Raw genomic sequence first — 14986 nt, forward strand, 5'->3', positions numbered from 1 at the left:
GCCTGACGTGCGGTTTGCTCTGGACTGATATTCAAATACTGCTTGACGTCATTTTAGTGTTATTCAAGGTCATGTATTTTTCAGGGGTCAATTTGTCTTTGTGCTGTAAATCACTTACACTTGTCCTTGAAAATGGCATCAGTTACTTTGGTTCCATCAAGGCTTGGAAAAAATAGTCACAAAGATATGAGCAAGACTGAGTAAGATATGATGCTTCATTTGTCATCTACTTTGCTTTCTATTTTCCCCCATCTGTGCAGGTGAGAAAGACCTTGGATGCCACCATGCAAACGCTGCAGGACATGCTGACGGTAGAGGACTTTGACGTGTCGGATGCCTTCCAACACAGCCGCTCCACTGAATCCATTAAGTCTGTGGCCTCCGAGTCCTACATGAGCAAGCTGAATGTAGCCAAGAGGAGGGCGAACCAACAAGAGACTGAAATGTTCTACTTTTCGGTGAGTTCATGTCAATTTTGATCTGTCAGTCGTTCCAAACTGTTAATGGCCGGCGGCCTGCTGGAACTCCAGCTTTGTGCTGCTTCTCAAAGTTAAAGTCATCATTTCCACATGCTCTGAAAATAGAAATTAAATGAAAACTAGAACAGATTGAATTTATAGCTGATTTGAGTGACACTGAATTGTTTGACTGGGCTCATGTTACAGTGGATTAGTGTTGCTGCTCGCTCATTGTTGCCTTCATCTCTCTGTGTAGAAATTCAAGGAGTACCTGAATGGCAGTAACCTCATCATTAAGCTGCAGGCCAAGCATGACTTACTGAAGCAGACACTGGGTGAAGGTAAGGAGTCTTTTTTCTTCATCGGTCTTCATCTATGACCCATGGACTCCCACCACAGCTCTGTAAAGTCACTGCCTTCAGGGTTATAATGGTGCAGGTCTTATCCAATACGCAGCAGGGATTGAGGTTTAGGAGGCTACAAAGACAACAATCTCTTAGGGATGCAGGAAAAAAGAGGAAATGGTCGCTGCTATTCAAATGGAAAACTATCACACCAAAACCAGACCACATCTACTTTTAGGTATCCATTCCCCTTTCTACATATCTCCATTAGTTAAAGCATTATCCGGTTAGTCTCTATATTGTGAAGCCACAGGGAGGGTTTCCATCTCCAGGCTGTAAGAGAAAGGCTTCCATCGGCCCCTCCCTTCCCCAGGGGTCCCCTTGTCACCTCAGCCGTGAACGGTTTACGCCCAATCAATCAGCAGGACCAGACCCAGGCCCATTTCAGCAGCTGCTCCTGCATCAGGCGTTCACCTTATAGAAAAGGGCATCAGGCACAGACAGCTGAGGCCTTGCAACACAAATTAATAGTTTTTACTTATTCATTTATTTTGCTCTGTCGAGCTTTCAGGACCCCAAAAACTCATTGGGATTTCCTCTGTGGCAAACTACCAACTGCATGCTTTTGCACTCATAAACACTCCCATTATAGCTCATTTCAGTCTTTGGACAGATCTGTTTGTATGTCCACGGTGGAGCAGCTGAGAGCGTGTATGAGCACGGCATATGGCATCTCCAGGTACCACCCATGTTTAATTATTCATGATCAATCAGGGTTGCTTTGTGCTCATTAGCTCGTTGCTTCATGGCCAAAATAGCATGTTTGTGTATGTGAGTGGTTGTTTGTGAGCATGACAAAGGGAACAAGATGAGACTGGTGTGTGCCACATGGCGTTTACATCTTGCTGCATTGGCACCAGACAAGAGAGGCTAGGATATCTGCCAGCCCTTGTTTCCCAGATAAGGAGTCATCAGTTCCCTTGTTCAGTGAATTTTATTTGTACTCCTTTTATGTTTATAAAATACATATCGCTCTATCATTGACTGACTCTTGCACTCTTTGATATGAAATCAGGGGAAAATCAACGTAACTTTTTGCTTGAGAAACTCTTGCAATTTTGAGGTTGGTTGGTCAGAGGCAGACAGAGGCTATCAGTTAGAGGAATGGCATTTGAGAAAGGGGCTGTTGTTTCTTCACATGAATGCTCCAGAGACCTTGTCCCATCTGCCAGAATGATGTGTTGAGAAATTGGTTAGCCTTTGCTCTTTCTGTCCATTGTTAGATGGAGTAAAGAAATAATGTTGAAATTCTTTCTTTCCTTTGTACTGTTCTTTTGACTGCCTTCCAGTTGATAATCCAGACACTGGCAGACAAAGACACACACACACACTCTTACTCTCAATTCATGAGGAAAAGCTGGGTCGTCTTTGAATTAACTGACCGAAGGATGTGTGTTATCGGTAGAAACATACACATTAATGTATATTTAAATTAGTACAAAGGAGCACAGCTGAGTATAATGATGACTTTACAGACTGTGTTTTCTCTATGGATATGCCTATAACATGTGCATGTGTTGTTAGAAACCTATGACAAAAGGCTCAGTGAACCAGCACAGACACCCCCAACATAAACACACTGCAGCCGCCACCCGCCTTTTCTTTCCTCTGCAAGGAGGCCTATAACCCCAAAGGTCCTCTGGGTCCCCCGTGGTTTCAGCGGCGACTGCTCAATAGCTTTGTTCAATGAATGGTGTTACCACTGCTCCATTCATCTCTCTCTCTCTCTCTCTCTCTCTCTCTCTCTCTCAATAGTCATGTTGTGTCTCATCAAACCTTTCACTGACAGTGGACACTAGAGTCTGTATAATATGTACCACAAAGATATAACATGTTCCTCTTGTGTTTTTGTTTTCCACAGGGGAAAGGGCTGAGTGTGGAACTACAAGGTATGGTGTCCTTTCAGCCATTAAGCATCTGCTTATAGCATTTTATCAGATTGTTATAATATTTAAGACAAAATATGTAAGTTGTTGTTTGAACACCCAAACAGAAACATATATATTTAAATAGTTATTTTAAAAAATTCCCCCCTTTTTTACGTTAATTATATTTGACTAGATTTCATGGGTGACATTGCTGTCAATGAATGAAACAAAGGCCGAGCTCAGTATGTTATATGTTAAATCTATTAAAATTGGCATGAAATGGCCATAGTTTTGCAGTTGTTATTGTCCTTTCCAAAAGTGACACTTCCACTTGCACATGCAATCTATTGCTATTGTAGTTATTTTTATAAAGGATTGTTATACATATTATTAAAGTTATTTTAAGCTGCACCTAGAGTTTACATATGCATGCATGGTTTTATAATGTTGGATAAAACTTTACAGCATATATTTGCATATTGATATATGTTATTCATAGAATGACATAGGAAACATTGCATTACATTTTCAGTAAGGAATCATGTAGGAGTTCCAATATATCAATATACAATATGTTTGGATTGTTAGTTAAATGCTACATTTTTCTGTCTGACAACACGACAACTTGCAGGTGGTTTTATTGGCCTTAGTAATAATGTTCATTCATTTGTGCTGTGTTTTTAGTCAAGTCGAGAAATGTTTTTTTTATTAAGTCAAGAAGTGTTTTACTGACAATAGACACCTAGAGCTTTGAACAACCCAACCCCTCAGTAGTAATTATAAAAGGCCAACTTTTATCAGGCGACAGAAATAAAAGGTTTGGGTTTTGGATCAACTTTTAAAAGATTCTTCTCTATTTTCAATTTTTACTTAAACAATGGGTTTGTTACTGCTCTGTTTTAGCAAGCTGTTTAACAAAGTTTTTTCATACCTGCTTATGAACATCTGTGTTTGGTTCTACAGTTTTCACAGAATATGGTGTTTTTGTACCCTTTGTCCGTCATTTCACAGGCCCCCCACCCTTCCCCCTAAACCACAGAAAATGCGGAAGCCTAGGCCACGCTCAGTGTATAACCATAAGCTGTTTAACGGCAATATGGAGACCTTCATCAAGGTACCTCTGGTGGTGGAGTATGACTGAGCGGCCCCTGTGGAGCAGGAGGTGAAGGCAGCTAGAGCCTTCACTCTCATTCTCTTCCTCACTTTGGCCTTCTGTTCCTCCCTCTTCCAGCTGCCCTTGATCATGATATAACGCCTCTGTTTAACCTCTAATCCTCCTCCTCCCTTCCGTGGTTCTGCAAGTGCAGACAGAACGGCAGTCAGCTGTCTCTTTATTCCCCTCCAGAACCATTTACCATCTCTGGCTTTATTTTAAAATCCAGTCACACTTTAGACAACTGAGAGGCAGGAGACAACAGTGGATCTGCTTTGTCCCTCACTGCATCCAACCCTTTACTGCATCTCTGTAGCTTTCCTATCGCCAGTCCCTGTGCTAAAGTCTTCTTTAACCTCCAGAGGGGTCATTCGTCATCTGAGCTTTTCTAACTTTGTGCTTCTCTGCCCTTTCTTCCTCTGCTACTCTGTGCTTTGCGACTTTCTGTCCCAGAGGAAGAAGGAATGCCCGTACCCGCATTCAGGTATTTCTGTGGTTGGAGAGTATAGGTCATGACGCCATGACACTAATACTTTTAGACTAATAGTAGAAATCTTCAGGCTACTGCTTGGGCTGCACTTACATGCTGCTAGTTTCCACAACTGTTTTTATTCTGTGGCATTGTTGTCCTGTTGTCCTGGGTCCAATTTAACCCATTTTCACAAAGTTTCTATATCACAAATTTGGGTTTCTTTCAATCAAATCAAATAAGTAAATAACATGGACGGTTCCGTACAATGCTCTTCACCAGTAAAATAAATGATTAGTCCACTACTTTCAACGAATGTGGGTGTTTTATTAAATTTTATCAAAGAACGTTGAAAAAAAACACAAAAACGTCAAAAGACAAAAACATGCATGGTCAACGGGAAGACAACACAAAGGTTAATAACAGTTGGTTGTATTTTGGATGTTATGGATTGATTTACACTGCTTTTACTGCTTATGAGATTTGTTTGATTTATGAGGCGTTAGGTTTGTGATGAAATTTAACATTAGACTTTTGTCTTGCATATCTTTATTTAATATGAACTACAATAGGGAATTCTTTAAACTGTATGTTTAATTCATTCATTTATTTAGACATTATATAGTTAATAATGGTGCTGTATAAAGGTTATACAAAATTGTATATATTACTTTACTCTTTTAGTTATGTATTCTTTTATTGCTATTATTTGTCTGTATTTATTTTTCGAATCATTTAATTTCAGGATTCAGGTCAACCAATCCCACTTGTTGTTGAAAGCTGTATCAGATACATCAATCTATACGGTGAGTCTTAAATCATGTTGCTGTGACAACTTCTATGTGAAAGGACAGAAAAAACAGGCAAACTATGAAACTTTGAAAACTCCTTCTGCCTCATAAGAAGTGACAGCAGCTATTGGACAAAGCAATCTATTTTCACAAATAGCTGCAGGTACAGAGACTGGCCTGCTCTGCTCTGCACCTCAAGTCTCTGAGGTGCTCAGCTGCCAGCCAATGATTTGACAAGCTCATAACAATAGATCACACACAAAGAGATTTAAAAGTCCCATTGGTCTTGGTTTAGTCCGTTCAGCCACCCTGCAAAAACCCTCTTTATAACTCCTCCCTGTCTATCTTCACATCTGTCTTCAGCTCATTGCTGTAGCCTGCAGGACTTTCCCCTGGATCTGGACCTAATGAAACTCCAGAAAACTGATTAGGAGCCCTCTAACTAAAACCATATGCTGCAGCCTCACTGAGGGGCCCTCTCATGGAAAAATACGCATCTCCCTTTATGACTAGATTACATTTCCTGCTCTGGGTTGTGTGTCTCCATTGGGCTTTCATGAAGCTGGCACTGTGGTTTGGAGATAATGGTAGCTAGTGTAACTCTGAATCTCCAATTCTGGGTTGTATTTCTTTCAGGCTTGCAGCAGCAAGGCATATTTCGTGTGCCTGGATCACAGGTGGAAGTCAATGATATTAAAAACTCATTTGAGAGAGGTGAGTCAAAGACAGATGGCGATATATATTCCCCTTTGTCCTGTCACAAATACTTAAACAGGATGAACCCATCAAATGTCACCACTGCAAGCACACATATGTTTCTTAATCAGGTGAAGATCCCCTGATTGACGACCAGAATGATCATGATATCAACTCAGTGGCAGGGGTGCTGAAGCTGTACTTCAGAGGACTGGAGAACCCCCTCTTCCCAAAAGAGCGCTTCCTGGACTTCATTTCTACCATCAGTGAGTCACGCACAGTATTCAGTATTCAAAGCAATCAAAGTTGTGACTTGACTGGTTGAATAGAAAAGAGATAACACACCTAAAGTTTCTTAGAAACTCAGCTTTACTGGAGAAGAGAAAGGCACGCAGTGCAGCACATGGAAGCAATCTCAACAAAAGGGCTCTCTGCCTGATATTTGACAGAAAGCCAGAAGGAAGAGGAGAGTGTGGGCCACATCAGTCTGCCGTGTGCGAGTTTACCACAGAATCGTTTCCCCGCTGTTTCTACAGTAATAGTTTGATCACTCAGTGTGCCTTCGGGGTCTGGTGAAAGGCAGGAGGGGGCATCTATTAAAGTGTCAAATAACAGTTTTCAGAATCTCCTCCACCTTTTGATAATTTTTTCTTGCTAGGGTCTGACATATGTTATATTTCAGTGGACAGTGTCACATATACAGTATAAAAGTTTAAAAGCTATATATGTCTTGTTTATTGCAGTGTAAACCACTGTTGTTACACCTCTCTATTTCTGTCCTTTTGTGTTTCAGAGCTGGAGTCTGGAGCCGAGAGAGCGCATCACATCCAGCAGATTACTGTGACTCTTTCTCGCACCGTCATTATCGTCATGAGATATCTTTTTGCTTTTCTCAATCAGTGAGTTTGCACTGATTACATTTTAAGCCATAGTGTGTGCAGACGAGCAATTAGACGAGTTTATTCTTTGTAGTAACATCAGTGATGTGGTTGAATCTGAAACGTAACTTGCATGTTAATTTAATTATATTGAGGAAAATCCATGTTGAACAAACAAAGAATAGCTACAGTCAGTTGAAAAGACAAGATCCAAAAAGAAACAAATCAAGAAAAAAAAAAATCCCACCTGCTATTTATTGCTACATCTGTCTGCAGTGTTTTAGGAGTTATTTATGGGCTCGGAAACTCATTCCTCACTGAAGTAGTATACCTGTCCCCTTATAATGGATGTTATTAATGCTCCTTATACTGGGTTTGCCTGCAGAACAAAGAGTTTGATTTCATACCCCAGGATTTACTGGGCTCCTCTATACCCCCCTTCATTTTTGGAGCTGTTCCAGCTGTGGTTTTACTGCTCAGCCTCAGCTTGTTGATAATGTACAAGGACTGATTATGACTTCCTCTTGCAGCACTAAATGACTTGGTTACCCAGAGTGGGTTGTGGCATGTGCTGGTTTAGACGATTTGTTTAGAGGGTTGGCTGATCAGAGTGCTTTTAAAGCTAATGTCTAACTAAACTGTGCAATAAAGTCTCTAATACGGTCGGGATTGATCACTTAAAGCAGCTATAATCAATATTTTTTACAATGGACCACATGACTACTTGTATGGGTCACAAATAGTGATGAGCCCACAGAGAATTATGACATGAGTTTCCCTCTGCTCCAGGTAGCGTTTTATCATAATTTAGCTCAATGTTTTGATTTTTTCTTTTCTCTCTTTTGGTTCAGTCTTTTTTTTGCAGCCGCAGCAGGCAGCGGTTTTCAGTGAAAAAGCTTTAAAAACCAGAGGTATTCAATGTGCACATTTAGCAACTAGCTGGTAAACATAGTGAAGCATTTAGCAGCTGAAGAGCTGGACATTTCTCTCAGGAATGGTGTAGACAAAAACAGAGCTAAAAGGTGGGTAAATATGGACTTACATTTGCCAGATGGCCAGAAACGACTCCAAATAAATTATAATGTTGTCCCTGTTCTGCTGGTTGAATAAAGATGCTGTTTACTCACACATTCATCATATCAACACAAAAGGAGATAATACAGGAATGTAGCCGTATCACTTCCAATTTGATTGACTATGTCTTTTAATACAGACTACCACTAGATAATAACTTAATCTATACATACCATATTTTTCATCTGGTGTTGTTAAAGGTTGCCTACATCATTAAACACACAATGCTCCCCTGTCCCGTCCCTCAGTCTCTCCCAGTACAGTGACGAGAACATGATGGATCCATACAATTTGGCAATCTGCTTTGGTCCAACCCTGATGCCCATCCCAGATGGACAGGATCCTGTAGCGTGCCAGGCACATGTTAACGAGGTCATCAAGACCATTATCATCCACAATGAACTCATCTTTCCCAATCAACGTGAGCTGGACGGCCCAGTGTATGAAAAGTGCATGACAGGGGGGGAGGAGTACTGGTGAGTATTGGTGTGAGCAAAGTACAATTATTATATTGAGACTACAGTTTTCTTTGTTCAGAGTTTTAGAGAAAAGGCTATGTTAATTTATTTCATGTTTATGATCCATTTTCTCACACAGTGACAGCCCACACAGTGAACCAGGAACTATTGACGAGGCTGACAATGGAACTGAACCACACACCAGTGATGAAGGTCCGTACGTCATAGTAGTCATCTACATCTATTTTTTTATGAAGGGGCTTTGTTATTACCTAGGTACCCTATGTCCCCAGGGATGGCAATTTTGGTGGTCGGTGTGGTCCAGACGGAAATCATATAACATACATACCCCTTAGCCTCTGTAGCTGTACTTTGTGTTTAGTGCTAATTAGCAAATGTTAGCATCCTAATACGCTAAACTAAGATGTTGGACATGACACATTTTACCTGCTAAAAATCAGCATTTTTTGTGTGGGCTTGTTAGCATACTGACCTTATCATTCAGCTCAAAGCATTGCTGTGTCAAAATGCAGGCTAATGGACCCACTAGCATGCCTTTTAGTCATGTTTGTTTATGTAGGCCATTTTTCTTGTTATTCCCGCCAACAAGGCGGTGATTTTTTCGTTTCAGTTTGTCTGTTTGTTGGTTTGTCTGTAGCATGGGCCAAGGAAGAACCCATTACATTTTGGAATGGATCTGAATCACGGGGCGGATACACACATTATTTTTCACTTTTGTTAACATTGCGAGTTTGCATTTGTGCTGCATTCATGTGGTGTCAGAATAATCTGAAAAACGACTTCCTGACTGGGAACATTCACACTGCATTAATATTGTGAGATAGGCATGCCTTGGCAAAGTTCTGCACTCTCTGAGTGCCCTTCTAGTTGTATCCAATGTTAGTAGCCATGTGAGCTGTGGGTCTTGCCTGTGTGCACTATAGTCAATATCATAGCTAGGTTAAGATGTTACCATTATATTTTCTGATACGACAGCATGCATTTACACTTATAACCATTTTATGTTAACTTTGTACACAAAATATTGAAAATCAAAGAAAAGTTTACATCTTGGCAAATAGTATCACATGGATTTCACATGAGAATATATATGATGTGATTTTAGTAGTCTTTGTGGATAAGAAAGCCGTACAGACTGCCCTTTTTATTAAGGGCTTTTGACTGATAGGTGAGTGAAGTTTGCGCTGCAACACCTTATGATGCAAAGGTTGTGTGATGTTTGAAGCTGAGTAAACAGTGTTGGCATGCAGCACTGCCTCTTTGATCTGTCTTTCTGTGTGTGAGTCTCTCTCTTTCCCCCCTCTCCCTCCTCCCTCTTCGCCTGCTCACTCTTTGTTCAGTGTAAGTCAGCAATTCTCTTGAGACTTTCTCCTTTGTGCAGTATTTCCCCAATTTGCCTCTGAGCTTTGAATGCAAAACTGGGCCAGACACAAAAGCCAAAACACGGGCGATACACAGAATAATATCTCCTGTGCCATATGTGAAGAGTCAGTGGATAGGTCTATGAAGTATGAGTGTGTGAGGTCAGACTGGGGTAACCCTATGTTTGAGCTTCATTTGTGCTATTGGCTGTGTTTGTAATGAGTGCTGACTTGAAAAAGACAACAAATGATGATTGCCAGCTGTAGGTTCTGCTCCTGCTTAATGGCATGCTGAGAGTCTTATGTGACATTGTGGGCTCTGGTGTTGCACTGTAGTTTCTGTAGCTGGTTCAGTTGTTGTCCTCTGGCAGCAGTTCAGTTTTCATGGAAGAAAAAAAGTTGGTGTCAGATTAAGAACGTGGCAACCATGCAGTACCTTTTCTATTTTCATTACTTTGGAATTGAAACCAAATTTGAACAAAAGTCTTTTTATCTGTATTCATTCACAACTTTGACTGCCCTCTTTTACGTCTTTGCACCCCTCTTGTAGGTTTTTCAAAATACAATACAATACAACAAAATAAAATCCGTTTTTTTTCTTGGTGAGAGCTGATTGTTGTTAACCATACAGTTAAGTCTGACTGACCCCTGCTGGCTGGCATGTAGAAATGGACTGTAGACAAGACCAGGTTAGAAATTTTGGCAAAAAAATCCTTTATCAGACTTTTTTATATTTCAGCTGTGTTACTCTGTAATATGTCTCAGTGATTTACAGTGTAAACTGAGACATGGAGATAACATCATGTACTGAATCACAGCAATGATTTAAATTCAGCAAATATTGAACTAGATGCACATATTCCAAGATCTCTTGATTTTCTTTTTTTTTAGTATTGATTGTTTTAGTATTATATGTACTTAATAAGATCCAGTATTGTGAATTATGTTGTTGATCATAACCATGTTGGGCTCTATTAAGCAGTTGATTAAGCTTTTTGTTGATCTCTACGTTTTCAGAGGTCGAACAGATCGAGGCCATCGCTAAGTTTGACTATGTAGGACGCACACCCAGGGAGCTGTCCTTCAAAAAGGGAGCCTCTTTGCTTCTGTATCACAGAGCGTCTGAAGACTGGTGGGAGGGACGGCACAATGGTGTGGATGGCCTCATCCCACATCAGTACATTGTAGTACAAGACCTGTGAGTAACAGCAGAATGTGTTTTAGTAGCTGTTGTTTATCTTGTGTCATGTAATTTTGCTGACAACATTACACTAAACTGTTGGGTTGGAAAAAACACTTCAAAATGTAATTACTGTAGGTATACATGTACTTGTACTTCATGTGTATAGCTTATGCTCACCATCAGTTCCTCTGCTGTTTCAGGGATGATGCTTTCTCAGATAACCTCAGTCAGAAAGCGGATAGCGAAGCGAGCAGTGGACCGTTGCTGGATGATAAGGGTTCATCCAAAAATGATGTCCCATCACCATGTGAACAATCACCTGATTACAACTTTGGAGGAGTCATGGGGAGGTGGATGCAATTAAGAATAACACCTTTTCCTGTTTTAAAAGTGCTATTGAGTGGTATTAAGGAGTTTTTCTGTTTGACTTTTGTTCTGATCTGATCCCTCTCCGCAGGGTGAGGCTACGGTCCGATGGAGCTGCAATCCCACATCGTCGGAGTGGTAAAGACACCCACAGCCCAACCAGAGTGGCTGATACTCCACCACGGGCTGCAGCTTGTCCCAGCAGTCCTCACAAGGTGTCCATTAGCAAGGGTCGTATGGAGAGCCCAGAAAAGAGACGCCTTGGCACCTTTGGCAGTGCTGGAAGCATCAACTACCCAGACAGGAAGGCCTATCCTGAGGGCCACCCTCTGAGACCGGTGCCGGGGGCCACTCGTCACAGCAGCCTTGGGGACCACAAATCACTGGAGACTGAAGCGCTGGCTGAGGTAAATGTGGGAAATTCCTTGTAGAGGCAAAACTGTCTGGGTTTGTGAAAAGGATACAGAGAAATATAGCCTACTGTAAGTTTTCTCTTTTGATATAATTTGTTTATATATGTCTGGTTGGTGGCACTGTGGTCTCAGTACCAGACATGATTGTCATGAAGTGTCAGGCAACTATAGCATATAAGAGGATTTGGAAGGTTTGGTTATACAGAGCCAGCTGTAGCTGTCTGAGAGCGGCAGCTGGTACCAGGAGTAAATGTCAGGGGCCGACTGCAGCTAGGAGATAGACACGCCCCAAGGACACAGAGGCCTGGAACTGAATAACAATCTGAAGAACACTGACCGTTCCATCACACTTTAATGTCTGCAGCCATTAGAGTGTGATGGGAAAAAAAAAACACAAATTACAGTTCATCTAAAATCTCACAATTTAATAAACAACATTTTTTAACTGATAGTATCCCAATAGAAAAATTAACAGGACCATAGTAGTTGTTTTGCATATTGTAGCCCATATATTTTAAACTTTATGTCTCAACTAACCATTTTGCAAACCACGCTGCTGTGAAGGATGTTAGAAAGGATGTATTGTGTTTTACCATTCCAGGCACCCATTGGTTTGCATTAATTTCCGTAGGATAAGATAAAACTGCATTAAAATTTTAAATGGGTTGGCGCCTTCTTATTTATCAGAGCTTTTACATGTTCACACTCCTGTCAAAGCACTGAGGTCGTCCAATCAGATGCTCCTCGATGTTTCCAGATCCAGGTTAAAAAAATGAAGATGATAGAGTTTTTTCAGTGGCTTCTCTCTGAAATTGTTTACCTATTCAAATAAGAACTGCTCGGAAAGCTGAAACTTTCAAGTCCTTGCTTAAGACCCACTTCTGTTCGTTGGCATTCAATTTGAGTTTTGACACCTTGACCTTTTTTACCGTTGTTTATTTTGCATTTGTTTGTGTATTTTATTTTGAGCGTGTTAAGCACTTTGGTCAACTATGGTTGTTTTTTAAATGTGCTATATAAATAAAATTGAACTTGAACTTAACATGCAACAATAATATAGCCTAGACAAAAGTTATTGCAGACTTGAAATTTACTATGAAGCATTACCATAACAAGTTTTAAGTTTGCAGAAATTAAACGAAAACCAAGCCATGCTTGAAAATGTAGGAAACTGTATAAGGTGAAAAGTAAAAAAAATAAAAATAAATGTAAAACCGTATGATCTAAATCTTACACTGTACAGTCTTTATTTGAAAAGGGTCAAAACTTATGTATATGAATTTTAGTTAGGTTAACAAAACACATGGGTATAGTCTTAAGTGTCATTTTTGTAAATGCTAGATGTCTCACTGACCTGGCTGTTATTTTTGATTGTTCTGTTCTCCTCATCTTCATCTCTCTTCTACCAGGACATAGACAAGACTATGACTACAGCGCTCCATGAGCTTCGTGAGCTGGAGCGACAGAACACCGTTAAGCAGGCTCCCGACGTGGTCTTGGACACCCTGGAGCCCATGAAGAACCCAGTTAGCTCCGAGCCCGGCAGTCCTCTGCATACCATAATGATCCGTGACCCCGATGCAGCCATGCGCCGCAGCAGCAGCTCCACCTCTGAAATGATGACCACCTTTAAACCCGCTCTCTCTGCCCGGCTGGCTGGGGCTCAGCTACGCCCCCCACCCATGAGGCCGGTACGACCTCCTCCCACCCAGCACCGCTCCAGCAGCTCCAGCTCTTCAGGGGTGGGCAGCCCTGCTGTAACTCCCACTGAGAAGATGTTTCCAAGTAACAGTACAGCTGCTGGTTCTAATATTAATACGTCTGGTGATGCTGGAGATAAGTCGGGTACCATGTAGCAAAGGTGGAATCTGTAGAAGGGGAAAGGGGGGAAAGCTAATAGAAATGAGTGATGATGTGTGAAAAGCAGCTATTAATATTTTCCTCTCTGTTTTCTGCCTGACTTAATTCATATATTCAGGAAGCTCTTGAAGCGAGCCTACAATATGTTACCATGGTGATAAAGCGGTGGAAAGAGCTGTAGAGGTATGATAGTATTAATCTCAACTCTCTTTGAAACTTGATATAACTAAAGAAAATATGTATAAGAATACATGTATTTTAGTTTACCTCAGTTTCAACAACAAAAATCTGTGGCCATATTCTCGTTTCAAAGATGCAATGAATGCAAGTGAAGCAATACTTGTGTGACATTCAGTATTAGTTACTTTCCACCCAGCACACATTGTCCAGCTGACGTTTCAGTTACTCCTGTTGATGTGTATGAACCACCTCATCTGGTCGGGTGTAAACATGCAGGCTAAAATATCATGTCTGGCTACCATTTAGGTCGCAGGCCTTATGGCTGTACATACAATATTACTTGAAGTCGCGCCATGCTTTCTGTTTGTACTTTAATACAGTGGATGTTCAGCAAATTAACAACTTAGTGACATTATGTACTTCTGCATGCGGGGTTTGGAGAAAATACGGAAAAAAAACTTGCATCAATCATTGAGAGATTTGTAATGTGGGATTTTCTCATATGGTCATTATAATCATAAAATAGTTGTTTGAAAAAGAAAATAGTAATAGACTCAAGTTTCAAATATCCAAATATGTGACAAAGTAATACATGGGGATCTTACCGTATTATATTTTAAATCTGCCATGTGTGTGGTACTCTAGATGTTGTACCTGAATTCTTTTTGTTCACTGTTAAAGACAAAAGCATCCTGGCATAAAGATGATCACTGAAGTCTGAGACATACTAATCAGAACTTAACCAAGCAAGGCATCTGTGGGCAGACTTAACTTAACTAATGCATTGACTCATGTAGAAATCCTGTGGTAAACTTGTAATGTACATAATATATAGCTCGTAATTTTTTAAGTGATAATCTTGTAAAGTAAGTAAGTAATCTTGTACAGGCTAATATAAAAAAGGCAGGGTTGACTGTGAATTGAACTTAGAGTAAAGGTCATAGACCACCTTTATATCATCTTCAGTAAACTACAAACATACTCTTTAACTGTGTACAATATAGTTCAGATCTTTTACCTTGTACTGTGTGCTTAGAATGCATTTGGTAATTGTACTGTAGAAAACAGATTGCTGTTGAACGGACAGCAATGCCTGAATAAATGTTTTCTCCATTATGTTTTTTTACACACACTCGCCCATTTTTACACTTAGTTTGCAACACTTGAACTGTTGGAGCTTAGTTTAAGTATAATTTGTGGGAATTTTATTATTGCATAAGAGACATGGAAAAGTGGAAATGTACCCTATGACAGTTCCTCTTTTAAATATAAAATGTCATACTCACCCAGAGGAACCTGAGAAGCAGATGTTGTGACATACTGTTATCACAGCTATCACAGTTTCCTTCCTTC

General features: G+C 40.5%; 1 protein-coding gene across 2 annotated transcripts in view; it reads left to right on the plus strand.

Moving 5' to 3' along the window:
* Window positions 1–14171, plus strand: part of srgap3 (SLIT-ROBO Rho GTPase activating protein 3) — a 60572-nt gene extending 46401 nt beyond the window's left edge. The window contains exons 9-22 of one of the 2 annotated variants that reach the window (XM_028576400.1): window positions 261–458; window positions 715–799; window positions 2724–2751; window positions 3742–3844; window positions 5098–5158; window positions 5780–5857; window positions 5971–6105; window positions 6633–6738; window positions 8040–8267; window positions 8389–8462; window positions 10649–10829; window positions 11015–11164; window positions 11272–11587; window positions 13003–14171. In XM_028576400.1, coding sequence (XP_028432201.1) covers window positions 261–458; window positions 715–799; window positions 2724–2751; window positions 3742–3844; window positions 5098–5158; window positions 5780–5857; window positions 5971–6105; window positions 6633–6738; window positions 8040–8267; window positions 8389–8462; window positions 10649–10829; window positions 11015–11164; window positions 11272–11587; window positions 13003–13449 — 2190 coding nt within the window. In that variant the 3' untranslated portion in view covers window positions 13450–14171. Of the gene's footprint in view, window positions 1–260; window positions 459–714; window positions 800–2723; window positions 2752–3741; window positions 3845–4336; window positions 4368–5097; window positions 5159–5779; window positions 5858–5970; window positions 6106–6632; window positions 6739–8039; window positions 8268–8388; window positions 8463–10648; window positions 10830–11014; window positions 11165–11271; window positions 11588–13002 lie in introns of those variants that run through there. The other variant, XM_028576401.1, reaches the window with a different exon arrangement.
* The last annotated feature ends 815 nt before the right edge of the window (window positions 14172–14986 follow it).

The sequence above is a fragment of the Perca flavescens genome, chromosome 4, assembly GCF_004354835.1.
Source record: "Perca flavescens isolate YP-PL-M2 chromosome 4, PFLA_1.0, whole genome shotgun sequence".
Lineage (NCBI taxonomy): Eukaryota > Metazoa > Chordata > Actinopteri > Perciformes > Percidae > Perca > Perca flavescens.